We start from the raw sequence: 22,187 nt of genomic DNA, 5'->3' as shown, positions 1-22,187 counted from the left end.
GCCATATGGTATTTCGCCGTATGGTATTTCGTGGAGATACTGTTAGTAAACGGACAGAACAGTAATTCATGATGAGTATGCTAATAGAATCCTTTTGATGCATGTTAATAATATTAACTGAGAATAAGAAACTTGATTGGGTTCTTGTGAATAGCAAACCACCTGTTAACTGTTGTAATGTGACATGCACGAGAGACGTGAACTTGTATGAGATTTGGGTATTGACTATATGTTACACGGTGACCTTTGTGATGAATGCAGTCTGTGAAAGTACGTGTACAGTAAGTTATTGATTTGCATACGAAACCCGTGCACTTGTTATGTGATTTTTACGACAAACGTTAGGGATCAATGGATTGCATGCTTAACAGTTACGATTCGTGTAAGAATGTGTGTTGTACTTGTATGCTATTTGGATAACGTGTACAATGAATACGTGATTTGGATATATGTTCACGAAACTGATTATCTGTAGTAATCACAGTAGGGTTTGGTTGACCAACTGGGAACGGGTAATGTAACGTAACATACCGAGCAAATCTAAGGTGAGTTCACTGCTCTTTTCCCAAGCATGCATCCCGGGGAGGGACATCTGGTAATCGTTCCGGGGAGGAACGTCGGGTTATTGGGATGTTGGTTATTACACTCATTTCTATCATTAAGTCCCCTTACATATACCAATTGGTTGCCGGGGAGGCAACGGGGTTATTAGTTGATAACGCTATTAGGTTTGGCACCCTCACACCGTACCGGGGAGGACGGTCGTGAACTAATTACCTTAACCACTTGACCCATGTATGATAGAGCATTGGGGTTTGGGCAAATAAATCTAGAGCCATCTGCGGTAATCGAGTTAATAACAACATCAAATCATTGAAATGTTTTATACTCATATCTGGTAACTAAAATGTGTAAACAAACTTTGAACTCACCAACGTCGTCTGACACACTTGTCTGCATGCTTGCAGGTCATTAGATTCATGGTTGGAACTTGCTATCTGGGTGTGCTGGAGTGGTCATTGGTCGAGACTCTTGGATACACGTTTCATTGGTTGTGAACACTTGTTTTGAAAAGATGATTAATGATTTACAATATGCTTCCGCTGAACGTTTACTTTGATTTTAACATATGTACTGGAATTATATTACGAAATGAATGAAATGGTTTACTTAAATACTTATTATAGTTCAATGTGATTGGTGGTTAGATCCTGGTACGTCACACGTCCTGCGGTGTTTCCGCATGTGGTATTTTGGGGGTGTGACATGTCAATCGTATGTGTTCAGAGGTGTAAGCCTAATATGGCTTTGGAAACATTGAGAGCACAGGGCGTGTTCTCGGTACAGTTTCAAAATGTCGTTGGGTTTTGAAGGACCAGGATCCAAGTGTTAAAATCTCCCTGGGATTGTATGTTGAATTTGGAGAGTGTTGATAGTTCTCGGTGTATCTCTGGATCCGATAGAGTGTGCAAGTTGGTTGAGACAAAGGATGTGTCAGTGGCAATTTCAATTAGGGTTGGATCCTAAATGACTGGGGTGTTTGGAGCTCTCGGGAGCTTCAATGGGCCTTTCAAAACTGATGAAGAGGGTCACTACAACTAGAGGATTGGGTTGAAGTCTTAGCTCGTTCTTGGGAACTGACGCTTGGAAGAATTGTTTTGAAGATTATCGGAGTTACTGGATAAAGGGTTTACTTGGATAGCATTTGTGGACTGAGTAAAGGCTTCAAGTGGGAGATTGTTGGGTTTTGTAAAGCCTTTTGTGGGCTTCGTTCGGTAGAGAAGAAGGTATAAGGGTGGATGGTTTCTTAACCTTCTATTAAGGGGACCATTAATAGAAGCCCATTTATTTGTTTTTTGGTCCATCACTCTTAAACCCTAGTTATTATCTATAAATACTCTATTAATGTAATTCTAATCTTCAGCTCAGCTAATAAAGAAAAACCCTAGTTGCAGCCCGTGGATATAGATCTCTCACTGAGACGAAACCACGTTAAAATTCTTGTGTTCTTTATTTTTTTGTTTCCGTGCGAATTTGTCCGTGTTGTTTGCGTGTTGATTTGGTTCTGCGCATCACTTTTGTTAGTATTCGCTTCACCTTTGCTATTTATCGATGACTGGATCATCACTACAGTTGTTAAAGACAACTACTAGTTGATATTTCTTCTGGAATTCAATTAACTTGGAGTTTAAGAACAACTCCACATAACATAAACTCAATTCAAGAACCAGATTCGAACTAAATGGTATTAATAACTGAAATATGTTGCAAAAGCCTTTCCCGCTCCTATAACTAATGAAGGAATGTAAAGTGTTTGCCCTTCTCATTGATATTCACAGAATATATAGAGTACAATCAATCTCCTATCCTAGAGGAGATATTTACATGAAAAATATAACAAATATTGTTTCCTAAATTACATAATTGTTTATTACCCCCCTGCAGTCGAAGCGAGAGGAGGACGAATGCTGAGACTGGACCGGAAATCATCAAATAAAACTTTAGGTAGCCCTTTCGTGAATATCTCAGCCACCTGAAATCTCGTAGGAATGTGAAGCACACGAATACACCCGCATTGAACCAAATCACGAACAAAATGAATGTCCAGTTCAATATGTTTAGTAAGTTGATGCTGAACAGGATTCCCGGACAAGTAAATAGCACTAATATTGTCACAGTACACAAGACTAGCAGTGGTCAACGGTTTGTGTAATTCCAAAAGTAAATTGCATAGCCAACAGATTTCACCGACCACATTTTCAACACCCCTGTACTCGACTTCAGCACTAGATCGAGAGAAGACAGACTGACGTTTAGAGGACCATGAGATAATATTGGGGCCTAGATAGATACAATAACCAGAAGTAGAACGGCGCGTATCCAGACACCCTGCCCAGTCGGCATCGGTATACGCACGTAAATAGAAATCCACGGATGCACTAATAGTTAGGCCATTCGAAGAGGTACCTTGAAGGTATCGGATGATACGTTTAAGCGCGTTCCAATGATCTACTTTGGGTGCAAGCATGTGCATGCAAACCTGCTGAACCGCGTAGCAAATATCGGGACGTGTGAACGTTAAATATTGAAAGGCACCCGCAAGACTACGGTATAATGTCGAATCATCGAAATCAGAACCCGAGTTTGAACCAAACTTTGTTTTGGTATCGATTGGTGTGGCAACGGGTTTACACGAAGACATGCCAGCTCGATCAATGATTTCTTTCGCATAGACCTGTTGAGAGAGAAACATTTTGTCACCTTTCCGTTGAACATGAATACCCAAAAAATGACTTAGCGGACCAAGATCTTTCATTGCAAACTCAGCGGCAAGACGGGACATAAGGTGCACACGAAGAGCGTATGTCGATGTCGTTAGAATGATGTCATCAACGTAAATGAGAAGATACGCAGTGGTTCCATTTTAACGAAAGGTGAAAAGAGAGTTATCACATTTACTCTTTTGGAATCCCAAAGAGAGAATGAAGTCTGTAAATCTTTGGCACCACGCCCAAGGAGCCTGTTTGAAACCATAGAGCGATTTCTTAAGTAAGCACACATGGTCTGGATAATGTTGATGACGAAAGCCCATAGGTTGATACATATACACTGTCTCGTTGAGGTTGCCATGAAGGAACGCATTAGTAACATCCAGTTGATGAATCGGCCACGATTGTGACAACGTAAGTGATAACACAGTACGAATAGTGGTGGGCTTCACAACAGGACTAAACGTTTCACCACAGTCCACCCCAATTTGCTGATTGCTTCCATCACATACAAGACGTGCTTTATATCGTTCCAATGTACCATCCGACCGAAATTTGTGTCGCAAAAGCCACATGCTACGTAACACATTCATATTTGGTTGCCTCGGAACTAGAACCCAAGTATTATTTTTAATAAGAGCATTGAATTCGGTGGTCATGGCATTATGCCATTCCGTGCTAGACAAGGCGTCCTTTGGGTTTTTGGGAATAGGAGTGACGGTCGAGGAGTGAAGATTAAAAAGGTGTTTCAGTTTAACGATTCCATCCATAGATGGGGTGCAGATGGTTCGAGTAGGGGGTGGGGGGAGGCGAAGGTGATGGTGATGTGGTACTGGACTGAGAAGATAAGTTTAAGTGAGTGGGTGATGGTGGGCCGGATATGGAGTGGGGTGGCAGGTTATTGGGAGTTGACTGTGGGCTGAAAAGGAAGTTAACAGGTGGGCTGTAAGTGTTGGAGGGTGGGCCGTGAAAGGGTAAGGATGTAGGATTGGGGGATGGGCCGAGAGATGGTGGGCTCGTAGGAGTTGGTAGTGGGCTGTGAGGTGGGGGCAGGGTCAATATAGTGGAGGGTAGGCTGTTAACATGGATCGAATTAGGTGGGGCAGGGATATCAGTTTGGGTTGGGGCATTGGTGGAAGGAGTGAGCGGGTGAGATGCAAGATGGTGTATATGTATTGGGTGTAGTGTATCCGAAAGAAAATCATAAGATTGTGGGGACGGCTTCGGATTATTTGCAAAAGGAAAGGTTGTCTCGTCAAAGATAACTTGACGGTTGATTAGGATTTGACGGGTGTTAAGATCGAGACATTTATAACCTCGATGGTTGGAGGGATAGCCAAGAAAAACGCATGGCATGGAGCGATACTGAAGTTTGTGGATGTTAGTGTGAGGAATGAGAGGGTAACATAGGCAACCAAAGACTCGTAGAAGTGAGTACGATGGTATTCGATGATATAGCTTTTGGGTGGGAGAAAGGTTGCGAAGAATTTTGGTAAGGAGAATATTTTAAAGATATGTTGCTACTTCCAAGGCATGATGCCAATATGTGTTTGGCAAGGATGAGTGGGCTAAGAGAGTGCGGATGATGTTATTAATGGAACGTATTTTACGTTCGGCTTTACCGTTTTGAGATGAGGTATATGGGCAGGTGATGTGTGTAAAATGCAACATATAAATTACATCAAATGAGGCATAAAAGTAACCCTTTTTAAGTACTAATGTTGGAAAAAGAGTGTTTTTGTCTTCCTTTTATATTTTCAGGATTAAATGAGCTCAAATTAACAAAAGAAGCAAAAAGGAAGCTAAATCTAACATAAATACAAGAAAAGGAACATAAGTGGATTGCCCGACCCCTCGACAGCATCCTCCCAAGCAAAACAGAAAGGGCAGAAGACTGAACACGCCCCGTGCTCAGTGAGCACGGGGCCGTGCCCAAGAAGCAGCAGTTAAGACAAACCTATAGAAGCTTCTATTGCCCACCACGGGGCCGTGCCCAGTGAACACGGGGGCGTGGCGAAAGTACGGCAGGCGCATTAATTGTAATTGCGAATTACAATTAATGAGGAGAGAGATTGTCAGACAGGCACGGGGCCGTTCCCAGCGGACACGGGGCCGTGCCCAGGCTTCTGTTCAGCCTATAATAGGAGTGCTTGGTTTCATTACAACTCATCCCTTGGCACACCACCTCTCTCACATGTTGGTGCAGTTGTCTGTCGACTACATCTTCGTTCGAGTCTTAGGGTAGGGCTGATTGTATAGTGAACGGAAATCGAGTAATCATGTAATAGATAGGTCCGCTTATAGGTCATATCAGGAGGTCCGCTTATATGTCACAAATATAGGTTCGCTCATCTGACTGATGATAGGTCCGCTTATATGGACATGTCCATAGAAGCGAACCCATATGCCTATATATAGGATGTCATTCGAGCGGATCTGTAGTGTGTGTTATGAAGGTGTAACGGCGAAGCCCTGTCCGTTTGTCTCCAGAATCTTGTATATTTGTCATATAATCAATAAAGGAGACGTTAAGTAGTGAAATCAAGCTTTATGAAGACTGAATCAATGAATTCCGCCTCTGATTCTGTCTAAGCACTCTTCTGATCGACTCGTCAGGTCGCAAAAACGTTCCTACAAGTGGTATCAGAGCTCAGGAGGAAGAGTTCTTACCGTTTAGCTCGTTTTCGCTCAAAAATTCTGATTTCTACACCTTCTTTTATCAGTCCAGGAAGTTTTACTGGTCAAAATTGAACCAAAATTTCACAGATTGTGTATTATTGGACATAGACAAACCCTTGAAAGTTTCGGACCAAATTATGGACTAAAAATGGGTCAAAACAGCTTCGAACACAGGTTCGCTTTTTCGGACTTTTGAGTAGATTCGCTTTTGTGACCGAGTTAGGTTCGCTTATTCGGACACATTTTAGTAGATCCGCTCCAAAATTACACCTAGGTTCGCTCAAGTGGTTCGCGTTTAAGGACATTTTGTGTATAGGTTCGCTGTTGTGGTTTGATCTGGTTCGCTCATTGGACTAACACTGGTTCGCTTATTTGAACACCAGTTGGTTCGCTTTTGTGTACCAGAGTTGTATCGCTTTTGTGGTTCGCTCGAAGGGTAATTGTCAGGTTCGCTCGAAAGGTCCGCTCCAGGGATTACATTCTGGACCGCTTTTCTATCATCCTTGGTGGTTCGCTTTTGTGAACAGACAAGTTCCGCTCATTTGGACAACATTAGTTCCGCTTATTTGACCAAGTAGGTCCACTCGAGTGAACAATCCAGTTCGTTTTTGTGATCGTTATCTGTCTCGATTTTGTGAAAATGGCGATGGTGTTTGATGAAGAAGTAATAATCTCAGCAAAAGAAGTAGTTGATAAAGTTCCGGTTTTTGATCACTCATCTGATGAGGAAAGTGATCATTATGAAAAAGAAATCCAGAGACTTGAATATCTTCGACAACATCTTCAACCTGATCAACGTTGTTCAAATTTATATTATGTCGATAAAATTGAAAAATTGAAAGAAAAGATCAGAGCTGAGAAAGAAGTAAAAGCAGCAACAAAAGAAAAGCAAATCAAACATAGTGTGATAAGAAAAGTTGAAGAATCTGTGAAGAATGAATCTTCAAGTTCTGCATCAGTATGCTTTGAATATGACAACTTCAAGACTGATAATGACAAACTCTTGAAGGATGCCGAAAGTTTGACATCAAAAGTCAAGAAGTTGGAAGACGAGAAGCAAGTTGATGAAAAACAGATTCTAGCTTTGAAGGAAAATTGTGAGAAACTGAAAGCTGAAAATGACAAACTGTTGGATGGGTTGAACAGTTTGACATTTGAAAACAAAGGTTTGAAAGAAAATGTAAAGGTTTTTGAAAACAAACAGAAATCATCAGAAAATGACGATTTCTGGATAAAACTTGAGAACAAAAATTTGAAAGCTAATGAGACAAAATTTCAAGAACAGATAAAAGTTTTGGAAAATGAAAAATCTGTTCTTGAAAACATGAAGAATGAGAATGAAAAATCTATCAAGTCTCATCTTGAACGAATTTCTCAGCTTGAAAAAGAAGCTGAGAATTCAAGAATCAAGATTGATGAACTTGAAAAGAAATTGATAGGTTTTGTGACTGCATCAGACGGTTTGAAGTTTCCCTGTCCAAAACCAATCAATTCAGTTCCAATAAGTGACAATGTCACAAACTTTGATAATGTCAAAGTTAAAGATTGTGGTGTGAAATCTGATGTTGAAAATAAAAAATCTGAAAAACAAAAATTATTTTTGAAATCAAAAGAAAAATTTCAGAAAACTGTTCTGGAATCGACTGAAAAGGGAGAATGCTCTAAGCAAAAACCTTTGAAGAAGAAAGTGGAACAGAAACAAAAAGTTAATAAAAGTTCATCAGATCGAGCATCCAATCGAAATGAAAAATTACAAAAAGTAAAAAATGAAAACTCAAAAAATGTTGGTAATAAGTGGTGCAGGTCGGACCACAGTGCTCAAAAGCCAAATCCAGCAAACTTGAGGAAGGAATATCACCAAGCCAGACAATGCTATGATCTGAGCATTTGGTGTGAAGGTGGTATACGGTACGATAACAGAGTGTGTTACCGATGTGGTTGTCAAGGACACATTGCTGTTAACTGCCGGAATTGGAGTTATGAGACCAGAAGATGCTACAATTGTCATATCAAAGGTCACATTGCCAGAGATTGCCCAAGGAGATCGAATGAAAGATTGAGGGCTAATTCTCAGAAATCGACAAAGATTCCAGTCAAAGTCAAGCCCCAGGAACAGAAGGTTCTGAAACCTAAAGTTCAAGAACGGTCAATTCAGGAAAAGAAAGTTAAACTTTCACAGGGGCAGAAAGACAGACTGAGGAAGAAGAGGAAGAAGGCGAGAGAGTATCTTGAAAGGATTTTGTCCTCGGGTTCATCCGTTGGGAAAAATAAGAGTTCTGATGAATTGATTCCTTCGACTGAAAAGTCTAGCAAGACGAATTCATCAGATACAAATCTGAGGACAGAACAGAAAGAGGAAAAGAAGAAGAAGAAAATGGTCGGCGATGAATCTGACAGGTCAAAGTCAGACAAGCCACCTGCAGGCAATGATTCTGGTTTGTCAAAGCCAGAGGAGCCATTGGTTGAGGTAAAAAAGGAGAGTTCTAGTTTAACAATGGATGATGCAAATTTTCCACCATTGTTGAACAAGAATTCGAAATCACCCAAGGATGGTCAGGCTTGGGTGAATCTGTTTAAATGAAAAATCCTGACTTGCCGGAGCTCCCAGGTTTGTAAGCGTGGAGCATGAATCGGCATCTTTCTAAATCAGTGTTTAAGATTTTGCAGGAATTGCCGGAGATCCCAAGATGGTATCGTGGTTCATGAATCGGCATATTTCTCAAAAACTATTCGGTAACGTCAATCATACAAACGGTAAAAAAGATTTGTATGTGTTTTTCTTACAAGAGGTATTAGACGAGTTTATGTTTTGCAAGTGGTACTGAGGATTCTGAACTGCAAATGGTAAATCAAGGACATTAACTTGTACTTGGATTTTCCTACATCTGATCGAAAAACAAGATGATGAAGTAACCCCGTACCTAAAATGTTTGGTAAACAAACTTATATTTTCCGAAAATACCATTTTGATTAAAACAAACTTAAGTGTTTTGAGATCACAATGGGAAAATAGTTTGTTGTGAGGGGGAGTTCTGATTGTTTATGCCAAGTGGATGGAGAATTGAAGTGATTCTCATCAAGTTGTCATGTTTGTACAGTTTGTTTCAAATTTTCCCAGAAAATCAAAATTGAAACATATTTTGATTTTAGGGGGAGTAAAATTTTAAAAAATTAGAAAATTTGAAAATGTCAAAAACATTGAAAAATTGTAAAAATGAGTTTTGTTGCGAAACAAGAGGAAATGATAGTAAATCAGTTGGACTATCACAGCACGCTAAAGAAATGTAATGCCAAATGTGATAAACGGTCTCACTGATGATGTAACGATAGGTTTTTATACATTTAGTAGATTTATTCGGGATATAAACCTAAAATTTCAAACTTGTGAAATTTGTGGGGAACACTACTTGGATATATAGGTAACCCCTGAAATCTCGTTTGAAAGGTCTCGTATTCTGATATACTAGGTGTTAATACTCTATGATGTCTGGGGTATTATTCCGGGACTTCTGCTGAATGGTAGTTCTGACCTAGTCCTTGGCTAATACTTTATCCAAAATGCTTGAAACATAGCATAAAGCCCTCAGCTGATTAGACGATAAAATTGATAATCATCTGTTGTAGCTAAAAAGATCCTCTAAAGGGGACACACTGCTAAGTCGAAGCTGATATCTCTCTGCTGAACGGAAGTTCTGACCTGAGATCCCTCAGTTCTCGCATTTTTTCCCTAATTTATGTACAGATATCATTGTAGTATTCATACCTGTAAGACTGAATATTGGGATTTTGGATACGGGAGTATATTCAAGAGGTGGGACACATGAATTGAACTAAGTTCATAAAACACTTAAATAGTATCCTGAATAGATTGAAAATTGTATGAAAATTTAAGAGGACAGCTATATCGTCAATCTATGTGAATCGTTTAGAACTTAAAACGATTAGAAGCTTAACGGTGCTTGTGATGTGTCTCAAAAACTGATATGATCCTCTTGCACAAACTCACAAAAATATTAGGTTGGTTAAGTGATTTGAAATGTTTAAAATGATTCATTAGGTTGAATCAGAAATTGGAATGTTTCAAATTTGTGATCAGGGTTTAAATGTAAATTGTCTCAAATGCTTAGTTGATTCATTAAGTTGAATCACAATTATTTTGGTTTGTAATAGAGTGTTTGAGGGTTGCAGGTTTCTGATCCTGTGGCTACGGAAAGCCAGGAGGTATAGCAGAACCTGAGGAGAGCTTAAACTGATAAAGCCAGGATTTGATTTCAATGGTGATAACAAATGCCAGACAGCGATCCCAGCTCGTTGATAGGGGGAGTCTGATGAAAGTTAGAGCCAGAGAAAGATCCAGGCACATGATTCCAGGATGAAGATCCTGAAAAAGATATGATTCCAGGCAGAGTTCCTGAAGAAGATCGAACAAGATTGAAGAGCTGTGAATGATTGAAGACTCTCACTGAAGATTCCGTCAACATTCAAGGGGGAGTCTGTTGGTGCAGTTGTCTGTCGACTACATCTTCGTTCGAGTCTTAGGGTAGGGCTGATTGTATAGTGAACGGAAATCGAGTAATCATGTAATAGATAGGTCCGCTTATAGGTCATATCAGGAGGTCCGCTTATATGTCACAAATATAGGTTCGCTCATCTGACTGATGATAGGTCCGCTTATATGGACATGTCCATATAAGCGAACCCATATGCCTATATATAGGATGTCATTTGAGCGGATCTGTAGTGTGTGTTGTGAAGGTGTAACGGCGAAGCCCTGTCCGTTTGTCTCCAGAATCTTGTATATTTGTCATATAATCAATAAAGGAGACGTTAAGTAGTGAAATCAAGCTTTACGAAGACTGAATCAATGAATTCCACCTCTGATTCTGTCTAAGCACTCTTCTGATCGACTCGTCAGGTCGCAAAAACGTTCCTACATCGCACTTCATCCAACATCCACCACCATCACAACACCATCATCCACCACCATCATCCATTGTCCATCATAGAGTGTGTGAGTCGTCTCGGGATCCAAGATTGATCGTAAGAGTTCTTGACAATCAAGGCCATGTTTGCCTAAGTCTCTTACATCACTTGGTGAAGACAAGTGTTTAGTATAATACTTTTTATTTTTAATCTTTTGCACTTTTTATTTGGTTTTGTATTAATGACTTTAATAACTAGTTGCTTATGTTGAAGGTGATTATTCCTTATCGTTTGTCCGTGGTGTCTTGGCATTATTTTACTGTCTATATAAAATAAAAGATTTTCATCATTCATATCTCCACGGTCTATATGGAGGTATGTTGGCTACCTGGTCGGGGGTTAAGGGAACGGTTTGGTAAGGGTCTTGCCCTTGTTCAGCGTTTAGAGGTCCTGCAAGGGACCTGGGTCAAATTTAGTAGGATCTCCTTCAATACCCAAAGGTATTGGATGGCGGGGATCCAAACTCTTTGACCCCCTCATAAGTTAACTACTATTAATACTATAACCCGGCTATTTAGGACTGTATCCCTGCTGACTCAGACTACTTAGTCGAGGGTAACATCACCTCCAAAAGAAGGGCCTACCATAATTTGCATTAATAACTTAATTCATTATCTTTCAATAATCCGACCCTTTAGGATTGTATCCTTGCTGACTCAAACTACTGGGTTGAGGGTAACGTCGCCTTCAAAAGAGGGGCCTACTACAATAACTAAGATAATCTCTTAAACAAGTGCAAAAGTGCGAAAATAATCAAAGGTTATACTAATACACGAGTCGGATCCAAGTGATTCATCTTGTCTATCTGTTTTTATTTTTATTTTATTTTTCAGCATTTAGTTAGTTTTATTTTCTTAGTTTAAAAATCTTTTTCCAACATTTTGATTTGGTTAGACGTTGAGGATAAACTGGTACTAAAAGCTCTTGTGTCCTTGGACGACCTCGGTATCTTACCAACACTATACTACGTCCACGATGGGTGCACTTGCCCATATGTGTGTTTAGTGTTAGTAAATATCGTGTTTTATAAATTTAAAACTTGGCTAAAAGTGTAAAAAGGGCTTAAAATATACATCCAAGATATAACACACTTCACGCACATCAGCAGGAGAAACGAAAATGCATGCCATTGAGTTTGCAAAATTGTTGGAACATATGATTGTTGTATTCTTTACCTTTATCACATTGAAATTGTTTGATTTTGCGTTCAAATTGGGTATGAATCATGTTATAGAAGGTGGTGAAAATTGAGAAAACCTGAGATTTGTGTGTGAGAGGATAAGTCCATAAAAATTGGTAAAATCATCAAGAAATAGAATGTAATAATGGTGACCCCCCCCCCGGGTACTAAGAATTGGGGAAGTCCAAAGATCACATAATATATTAAAGAAGATCCCCGTTGACCGAGACGTTGATGCCATGTGTCTTGCGAAATAGCGGTGGGAAAAGTAATCTTGGTGACTTAGGATGGATCAAAGGTGTATAAATCTCCGGAGCTATTGCATCGTAAGATAGGGGTCCGAGTCTTGAGATCCTTCACCAAAAAACCATACGGGTCAAATTCAATAGATAGTTGATTATCGGTAGTAAAACGACGAATAGAAAGTAAATTTTTAATTAGGGATGGTGCGTAAAGAACTTGGTTTAATTTTAAAGGGGGGAGGGTAAGGTCGCCTTGTCCATACACGGGAATGGTTTGACCATTCCCCACAATGATGTTTCGAATAATGCTATTATTAAAAAAAGACGAGAGTTTAGAGTCAGAAGTCATATGACCTGTGGCACCCGTATCCATAGCCCAAGAGGGGTCATTGAGCGACATTGCATACATGGCCTGATCAATGTCAGCTGGCGTGTGAGTAGCAGCAAAGGATTGAGTCGGACGAGGTCCTAGAATACCTGCGGCATTATGATTTTGCTTGTTCACAGTTGGATAGGGGCAAGGTGGTAAGTGGGTCCATGAAGCCCGCTGAGGTTGGTGAGTAGCCCTATTGGGTGGGCCGGCCCAAGTAGGAACATATGGCCACGGGTAATAACCTCCAAAAGGAATGTTGGCCTGTGAAGAAGATGTGCCGCCGCTGCAAAAAGATGAAGTGCCGTCGTTACCACCTGGACCACCATAACCGCTGCTGCCATAACTGCCCTTGCCACGTCCGCCATTTCTTCCTCGTCCACGGCCTCTTCCGCGGCCGCGACCACGACCCCGGTCAGAAGGATCCCGCTGTTCGGCCCTGTCCTTGTTGTCACGCTGCTGTGGATCGACTGTAGCGGTAAGAGCCGTTCCAGCCGACTGAGCCGAATGGCGGGCTTGACTTAGCTTTCTTGATTGTGCCATACACAGCCGCGAACGGGTGTCATAGAAGTCCGGAAGTGGTTTCATTTGTTATATGACTGAAGCAGTGTTTTCATATTGTTCGGTAAGACCCGAGAGGAGTTATAACACAAGTTGTTCATCCTAACAAGAGAATCCAGGTTGGATAGCTGGTCAAAAATTACTTTGAGGGCTTGACAGTACGCCGACATATTCGGAAATTGATCCAAGTGGGTGTTGGCGAACTTCTTGTTGAGGTCGATCGTGCAGGTAGCTTTGTTATCTTGAAAGATGTTGGTGATTGTGGTCCAGGCATCGTATGCAGTGGTATCGGGTTTGAGAACCGTGTGCAGGAGATCGGTGGAGATGGTGCTATAAATCCATTGTAAGACAATGGAATCGAGACGTTCCCATGTCTCGGTCGTCGCAGACTTTTCTTCCTCCTTTTCTTTGTTCGGGCCGGATGATGAAGACGTAGCCGTAGCCGGTTTGGGTTGTAAGTGGTCGAATACGAGATGAGCTTTACATTGGATTTTGAACATCTCGGACCACGTGGTATAGTGGTCGGTTTCAATGTCAAGGGTAACGGGGATGAGATTTTTAATAGAAGTGACAGTAACTGCAGGGTTGACAGAAGAAGATGAGGAAGACATGGTTGAGAAGGGGGAATCGGCGCAAGAAGGAAGGTGGGAGAAGTAGGATCGGCTAGGGTTTTAGGTATGATACCATGAAGGAATGTAAAGTTGCCCTTCTCATTGATATTCACAGAATATATAGAGTACAATCAATCTCCTATCCTAGAGGAGATATTTACATGACAAATATAACAAATATTGTTTCCTAAATTACATAATTGTCTATTAACTAACATTAATGTGCATCCCCGTGGTTCCCTTATTGATGCATGTCAAATGTGCATCCAATTTCATTCTTGTAAATTCAAAATAAAAAAGGATAACCTTGCCGCCTTGTTGGTTGATTCTACTATTATTCTCATTCACTTTGTTTATTTACGTCGATTAGATTAGGCTGGAGGGTATGAAACAGAACCCCTAGGGCTTCTATTGTGTCATCTCAGTTTCACCTCATCAATTGTGTCACCCCCCCCCCCCACACACACACACCCTAACATTGAGAGTATGAGAAAAAGCCCCAACCCATCAATAGTGCCCCCTCTACTTCACACACATACATCTCGCCATTGCAACCACAACCCACCAATAGTACCCCCATGACAACGCATGGGGTATGATAGAGGGGGCACTATTAACTCTTTTTGGCTGATATGACATGAGGATGACGACTATACCGCTTATTCTTAACTTTTGTCCCACTCCCATAGCCTCTAATTTGTTTCTATGCAAGCTTTCTTTGAATAATAATAATAATATTTTGATAAATGAAATCCCCTAAAAGGAAATGTGTATTTGTCATTACATGCTTGGCTAGTCGATTCTTCATTAGACATATCGACAATATACGATGAAAACCATGGTTAATCTTTCATTTTAATTATATTGAGTTGAGTACAAAACACGATTACTATATATATTCTTTTTTTTGTCTTGTCAGCCATATCTTAACAATTACTATTAATATATGAAACAAGCAAACATACAAAAGTAGGTATCATTTAAGAAGAATGTCTTATTTTTGCCCTATTCAACTTAAGTTTATAACACACAAATATTGGTAGTGCATTGTATATAAAAAACTCGGGTGGAGATACAATAGAAAGTTTATTTGGCTAGGAAGGATAGGAAGTGATCTTGACCATCCATTAAGTTAATCAAGGGCTAAGATTAAATCAGGGAAATTGAAAGGAAGAAAAGAGGCGCGTGAGTTTGTTCAAGGGCATTCTAGTCAATCCAAGCCAATAGTTTCTCTCTCCTCCAATTCCTCTCCCCCCATTTTTTAAACGTTAATAACTCTTTCATACGACATTATTTTTTTATAAAAATTGCACCCAAAAAACGAGCGTTTTTTATCTTTAAAACGAGTATACTATTGCTATATTTTAAAAAAAGAAAATTTAAAACCCAGTTGCGTAAAACGCAATAGAAAACCACCAGTTACGTAAAACGCAATGAAAAAAAAACCTAAAAAATGACATTTTTCTAAAATGCCCAAAAACACAAAGAAATGACTTATTTGTAAAACGCAATGGCCAGAAAACACACAGAAATGTCTTATTTGTAAAACGCAATGGCCAGAAAACACATAAAAATGTGTTTTACCTAAAACGCAATGCACAAAAAACACAAAGAAATGACTTATTTGTAAAACGCAATGGCCAGAATACACACAGAAATGTCTTATTTGTAAAACGCAATGGCTAGAAAACACATAAAAAAGTGTTTTACCTAAAACGCAATGCACCAAAAACACAAAGAAATGTCTTATATGTAAAACGCAATGGCCAGAATACACACATAAATGTCTTATTTGTAAAACGCAATGGCTAGAAAACACATAAAAAGTGTTTTACCTAAAACGCAATGCACCAAAAACACAAAGAAATGTCTTATATGTAAAACGCAATGGCCAGAAAATACTTAAAAATGACTCATTCTAAAACGCAATAGACTGAAAACACCTAAAAAATGTGTTTTACGTAAATGAGCCAATTTATGGAAAATTAATTTTTCTGATGCGTTTTTAGTACAGCTCAACCCCAGCCAGGGGCTCTGCCCCTTGGACCCCGCCAGGGGCTGCCGCCTCTGGGACCCCGCAAAGATCGTAAAACGCAATGACTAAATCAAAAACCCAGATCATGAATATGAAATTAAAGAATTTCTTACATGGATCGAAGTCGATTTATTCATCAATTGACGAAATTTGAATGATAAAAACACTTATCAACGCTCGAATCGAACGAATCGAGTGATTATCTCCAAAATCACCGGAAAAACGAGATTTTTTATGAAATGAAACTACGTTTTCTTCAAAAAAAAAGCTGAAGAACACGTTGATCGGGTTTTGAATCATTGATTGGTGATGAAAATCGCACTATAATGTAGTGATTATTGAGATAGAAAGTGAAGAAATAGTTGAAGATGGTGGGTTTTGAAAATGGTGGGTTTTGAAGTTACTGGGTTTTGAAAAAGGAAGAAGAAGGAGTTGGATTGACTAAAATACCCTTTCTCTTTATTTTAAAATCTGCCACATGTCATATTCATATGGCTTCCTATCCTTCCTAGCGAAAATTAACTTTCTATTTGATCTTTTCCCTAAAAAACTCTACTAAGTATGCTTTTAATAAATATATCGATATCCTTTAAAACGAGTAAATTATAATAACATAACATTTAAAAGATGGCTATTTACCAGAAATTATTTAAAAAGAGTATTTACTTCTCTTTAGTCCATATTTATGATAAAAATTTAACAAAGAAAATAAGTTATGATATTTCATTTGTCTATAATTAAGTTGATCAATATTTTTAATTTAGCCTTCCTAAAACTTTTAAAATTAACTTGTTTATCAAGTTTGGAAATTTTCAAAACAGATAAGATAAATCAATATTAAGCTTATCTTATGAAGTTTGAGCCACTAGTCTTGATATATAGCTTTATAATTTTGAGGCAGGTGGTTAGATCACTCATGCAACAACACATAGTGAAGAGATGTTTTTGAACTATATGTACCAACTATTGTTTTTGTTTGACGGACACCTGGTTAGCGACCCAAAATTTCATAGCCAATCGTTATGATTTTGTGAAAGATTGCAATTGACAAGTGACTCTTTAACGTTTCATAAAACTACTCTTTGTAAGGGTATTTTGTTTGTATTCTTGTTTCCAGTTTCTTGCTAGTTTTTTATATACATCATTTTTTCACCGTTAAGAAAAACAAGTAAATTTGTATTTTTGGTCACTAGTAAATCATTTTACATACAAACTAGGTTATTGCATACATACAATATTGTTGTAAGCTTTTTAAATTGATTGTAGAGATGACAGTTTCAACTTATTACTAAAAAATGTTGTACTTTTTATAGCACTCAAAATATATTGAATTTCTTGTCACTTCTTATTTATAATAATAATTTTAAACCACCTTTATATACATTTAAATCAAATTAACTCATTAATAAAGAATTAATATAACTCACTAATTTAATGCCAAACTGAATCCAACAATTATATAAGCCAAATGTCACCACATACATACACCATCAACTCCTATTTCATCAATCAAAACACACAAACCTTGGAAATTCCCTCTTTGTCTTCCTCATAAACCCCCAACTTTGCTTCATTTTCTATTCTAATAATCCACATATCATCTATTCAAAAGAACACATAATCTGTTAGGTTTATGTCTAATCTCACCAGAGATGATGGCACTTTCTCTTCAGGGAACACTGGAGACAATACCTCACTCCCTCCTACTAAGAAAAAAAGAAACTTACCAGGAACACCAGGTACTTGTTCTTACATAGTTATCTCAATGTTCTACTTAGTTTTTTTAGATGGTCTAGCAAAATCATAAGCGTTTTTATGTTGTTTTTTAACTTGTTTTAGTTTATAGGGAGTCTGCTAGTCGAAAGAGCAGACTCGATCGTAGTCTGCTAGTCAAGTAGGCAGACTCATCTTTTTGAGTTTTGCATGTCAATGTATCCGATGAGTTCGCATGCCATGTGAATATCTTGTATCAGATTGTTAGTGCATGTGTCTGTCGACTTCGTCTTGTATCGAGTCTTGTCTTAGAAACACTTATCATTTTGCTAGACCATCTAGAAATCCAAAAGCCAATATGGTATAGCCCAATTGGCCAGGCGGTTTTCCACTAAGTGGTTTCCTCCTGGGGAGGTCTCAGGTTCGATTCCTACTAAGTGCAAAATTATGTAAATATGGGATAACACCTCTGGTAGGGATTCGAACTTGGGGTGAGGGGTTTTAACAGCATATGATGGCCCTTTGGAGTAAGCTGGAAATCCAGTTGATCTACCGTTCAAAAAAAATCTAGAAATCCAAAACAAACATTCCACAGATAGAGAATTTTACTAATTTCTAGCTGATCTACCAAAATCATAAGCCCTTCTAGGTGGTTTTTGAACTTGTTTTGGTTTATAGGGAGTAGTCTGCTAGTCAAAACAACATGCTCAACAAGAGTCCGCTAGTCAAAGGAACAGACTCATTTTTCTTAGTTTTGTCGTGTAAGTATACCCGATAAGTTCCATTTTTTAGAGCTTGCTACCTTGTGTACCAAACTCCCTAGAAAACAAAACACTTCCAACAACCTTCTAAAAACATTTATCATTTTACTGGACCACCTAAAAGATAAAAATAATAAAGTGGTAACTAAATCATAGTTTTTTTTTTCACATTTGATGCATGCATGCATGCAGATCCTACAGCAGAAGTTATTGCTCTATCACCATCGTCGTTAACAGCGACCAACAGATTTGTATGTGAGATTTGCAGCAAAGGGTTCCAAAGAGACCAAAATCTTCAGTTGCATCGAAGAGGTCATAATCTTCCATGGAAGCTTAAGCAAAGAACGAGTAGTGATGCTCGAAAACGTGTATACATATGCCCCGAGTTGTCATGTGTTCATCACAATCCAGCTCGAGCACTTGGTGATCTCACTGGGATCAAGAAACATTATAGTAGAAAACATGGTGAGAAGAAATGGAAGTGTGATAGGTGTTTGAAGAAATATGCGGTTCAGTCCGATTGGAAAGCTCATTTAAAGACGTGTGGCACTCGTGAATACAAGTGTGATTGTGGCACCATCTTTTCAAGGTTAGATCGATTCTTAGTTATTAACGAATATAATGTTCAACTAACTAACCATTCGGTGGGAACATGAACAAAAAGCTTAAGGAAAATTGGTTTCTAATAAACCAACCTTTGTCCTGTTGGTAAGTAATAATCTTACCTACGTAATTGGTATACAATAATCCTACCTATCAACATGTTGGTACTCAATGAACTTTCGTTAATTTTTTTAACTGATGTTAGTTTTTAAGTTTTATTTATTACACAAACAGTCCCTGTAGTTGTAATTTACTAGTTTTAACTATTTTATAAAATTTAATTACATGGCCCTTGACGTTTTTCTTTTTGTTTTACAAAATAGTTAAAACTAGTAAATTACAACTACAGGACTGTTTGTGTAATAAATAAAACTTAAAAACTAACTTCAGTTAAAAATAATTAACGGAAGTTCATTAAGAACCAACATATTGATAGGTAGGATTATTGTATAGCAATTACGCAAGTAAGATTATTATTTACCAACGGGACAAAGGTTGGTTTATTAAAAACAAATTTTCCAAAAGCTTAATAAACAAACGAATATGCAACATGTGCCTCGTTCCTTCATTTAAATTTGGGGATGTTACTTTATGTTTGTTCATTTACATTCGTTTATGTTGGTACATTAAGGTATGTTTATGTCTGTTCATTTACGTAGTCATCCAAAAAAGTTGTGTCCAGCTCATTTTACAACCTGCGGTGCAACCCCTATCGTTGTTAACTTTTAGATTGGTGTTTGTTAATTTATTTTCTTTGTGTTTGTTTATGTTCGTCTAGAATATTAATGAGCGAACATAAATAAACATGAATATATTCACTTTGTTAAAGAACGACCATGCACAAGAAACTATGTTCGTTTAGGTTTAATTGTTTGTGTCCGTTTGTTTTGTTAATTAATGTTAAAAGAACGAATAATGACGGATCCAAGATTTCTTAACAGTGGGGGGCAAAAACGGGTCTGATTTGTTTGGTTCGTTATAACTATTGTCTTAGACTTTCGACTTTTACCATGTTCGTATGCAGAAAAGATAGTTTCATCACTCACAGAGCATTTTGCGATGCATTAACAGAAGAAAACAACAAGATGAATCAAGAAATGTTACAATCACAACAAATGTCGGATGATTACATGAACACCAGAAATAGTATGTCAATGGGACTCCCTCAATTCAATAACTACAACCCGAAAAGCCCGCTCAAATTGCACCCTCAAGAGATCCCAATGCTTTATAGGCCGATGAATATATCAGCGGGTTTGTTCTCAACCAGTTCAGGTACCTTAATTAACAACCCAATAGTTGAATCATCTTCTAGTATCGGTCTAGAGCTCAGCTCTTCAAATGGGCCAGTGGGCTACGTGAACTTCCAACAAACCGAAGGCCTGCTTTCTGCCCATATGTCTGCGACAGCCTTGCTTCAAAAAGCAGCTGAAATAGGTGCAACGGCGAGTAATATCGTAAATTCTCCGATTATCCAAAAGAGCTATGTCACTAGCATGGCAGGCCCAGACCAGCCCAATTCTGATGGACCAAGGCCCAGTCCATCATACTGTCATTTCCAAGGCCCATTCCACAACTTCCAGACACAACCTGAAGAAAACAATGCCTTGCCAAATCCCATCCTGCAAGGTACATTTGGGCCTGGGCCTGAGCCTGGGCTTGGGCCCAAACCTGTTTTGGATGCTGATCCTGTTTTGAATAATATAGGAGTTTATAGTGATATTTTAAAGGGTGCAGATCATAGTCTTGGATTGATGAATATGGAGCATGGAGATAGAAGAAATAGTAACTCGGATTTGATTCATGGTATAGGTGATACGGGTATAGGAAGAAGCGTGTCAGGGCGCGGTGCTGGTAGGGACACGTTGATAGTCGATTTCTTGGGAACTGAATGATCAGGAACAATACACATGAATGAACAACATTGACTTGGGGGTACTGAAGCAACAAAACATGCAAGCAATGTATTCATAGCAATAACTTATGAATGAGCATTCATCAACATATGAAAAGCCCATTTAGAAGGAACTGAAAATGGAAATTTTCAAAATAAATGCATAATTGTAATTATAGATTTGCTGGTTTTAAAATAGTTGTTTAGTCTTATACAAATTTTGTAAATTTTTTTCATCTTGATAAAATCTAATATCTATGCAAAGGAGGCAATAAAATACTTATAACTATTACTTAAGTTGGGGGCGCACAAAAGCGATGAGTGTTGGATCGGTTCCTTGACCCTAAACAGTCAGTAAAGGCAGTTCATCATCATTTACTAAGGCGGAATCAAAGTAAACAATGTCACACAGCTTGTTCCTTTTAATTTTCTTCTCTATTACTGAATTCTGAGTCTTTACACGTGTTTCTGACTGAATTTTGGCAGCACCTTGACTCTTACAACATGACCTGATTCCGCTCCAGACGTTACAAATGAACTCAAGCGAGACCTATTTATAGAACCCTGATTCCGCTTGAAACACTCTCAAGCGGAATACCTAAGTGTGAGTTCGAGCGGAATAACCAAGTTACATTTTGGAGCGGAATCACATGTTTATCTGATTTCGCTTGAAATGACAAACATGTCATTTCAAGCGGAATAACATGTATAATCCACTTTTCTTGTTTTCCAACCCTAATCAACCTATCTATACCTAAGACTCGATTAAGATGTAGTAAACAGACATTCAGTGCACCAACAGACTCCCCATTGGATGTTGACGAAGTCTTCGGCGTCGAGTCTTCAATCTTTATCTCTTTCCAACTTTGCCTTCTCATTGTAAAACTCTCTCTTTACAGGTTCACGATCTCATCCTATCTCTATCTTCAATCTCCCCTTTGACTGTTGATCCAGAATTCTGACTCCCCCTTTCACAGACCCCCCCTCTCGGAATGCTGGGACTTGAATTCTGGTTCAAACTTTAACGTTTTGATACCGTGGGGATTTTGAAATCCACAACCTGTTTCTCAAACATATAACATTACAATCTATTGATTTTTAACAATAAATCACATTATCTATCAGTTTTAGAAATCCACTCAAGTATTCAGGTCCAAGTTAATGACCCTGATTACTCGATTACTCTACCAAGTCCAACTTAATGACCTTGGTTGATTTCAGACAAATCAAACTGATTTAGTTCAAGAATTTTTAATCAATTTCATAAAAATAACAAGTTTCAAATT

General features: G+C 38.6%; 4 protein-coding genes across 4 annotated transcripts; 1 reads left to right on the top strand and 3 right to left on the bottom strand.

The window, feature by feature from the left end:
- Positions 1–2,431: 2,431 nt before the first annotated feature.
- LOC110880790 (uncharacterized mitochondrial protein AtMg00810-like) lies at positions 2,432–3,343 on the bottom strand. The gene has a single exon (XM_022129243.1). The coding sequence runs from the start codon at positions 3,341–3,343 to the stop codon at positions 2,432–2,434; it is 912 nt and encodes a 303-aa protein (XP_021984935.1).
- A 9,050-nt stretch (positions 3,344–12,393) lies between these two features.
- On the bottom strand, positions 12,394–13,266 carry LOC110880788. Its single transcript, XM_022129240.1, has one exon. It carries the CDS (start codon positions 13,264–13,266, stop codon positions 12,394–12,396), a length of 873 nt encoding a protein of 290 aa, XP_021984932.1.
- A 41-nt stretch (positions 13,267–13,307) lies between these two features.
- On the bottom strand, positions 13,308–13,895 carry LOC110880787. Its single transcript, XM_022129239.1, has one exon. It carries the CDS (start codon positions 13,893–13,895, stop codon positions 13,308–13,310), a length of 588 nt encoding a protein of 195 aa, XP_021984931.1.
- Positions 13,896–17,563: 3,668 nt separating this feature from the next.
- LOC110880786 (zinc finger protein GAI-ASSOCIATED FACTOR 1) lies at positions 17,564–21,083 on the top strand. Its single transcript, XM_022129238.2, has 3 exons — positions 17,564–17,669; positions 18,597–18,993; positions 20,032–21,083. The coding sequence occupies exons 1-3, from the start codon at positions 17,564–17,566 to the stop codon at positions 20,900–20,902; spliced, it is 1,374 nt and encodes a 457-aa protein (XP_021984930.1). The 3' UTR covers positions 20,903–21,083.
- The last annotated feature ends 1,104 nt before the right edge of the window (positions 21,084–22,187 follow it).

Source organism: Helianthus annuus, chromosome 10, assembly GCF_002127325.2.
Source record: "Helianthus annuus cultivar XRQ/B chromosome 10, HanXRQr2.0-SUNRISE, whole genome shotgun sequence".
Classification (NCBI taxonomy): Eukaryota; Viridiplantae; Streptophyta; class Magnoliopsida; order Asterales; family Asteraceae; genus Helianthus; species Helianthus annuus.
This window is presented reverse-complemented; position numbering and strand designations above follow the sequence as displayed.

Coding starts and splice junctions, on each gene's coding strand:
- LOC110880790 (XM_022129243.1), bottom strand. CDS start 3,343: ATGTCCCGTCTTGCCGCTGAGTTTGCAATGAAAGATCTTGGTCCGCTA.
- LOC110880786 (XM_022129238.2), top strand. CDS start 17,564: ATGTCTAATCTCACCAGAGATGATGGCACTTTCTCTTCAGGGAACACT. Junction 17,670..18,596: donor AAACTTACCAGGAACACCAG/GTACTTGTTCTT, acceptor GCATGCATGCAG/ATCCTACAGCAGAAGTTATT. Junction 18,994..20,031: donor TGTGGCACCATCTTTTCAAG/GTTAGATCGATT, acceptor GTTCGTATGCAG/AAAAGATAGTTTCATCACTC.
- LOC110880788 (XM_022129240.1), bottom strand. CDS start 13,266: ATGGCACAATCAAGAAAGCTAAGTCAAGCCCGCCATTCGGCTCAGTCG.
- LOC110880787 (XM_022129239.1), bottom strand. CDS start 13,895: ATGTCTTCCTCATCTTCTTCTGTCAACCCTGCAGTTACTGTCACTTCT.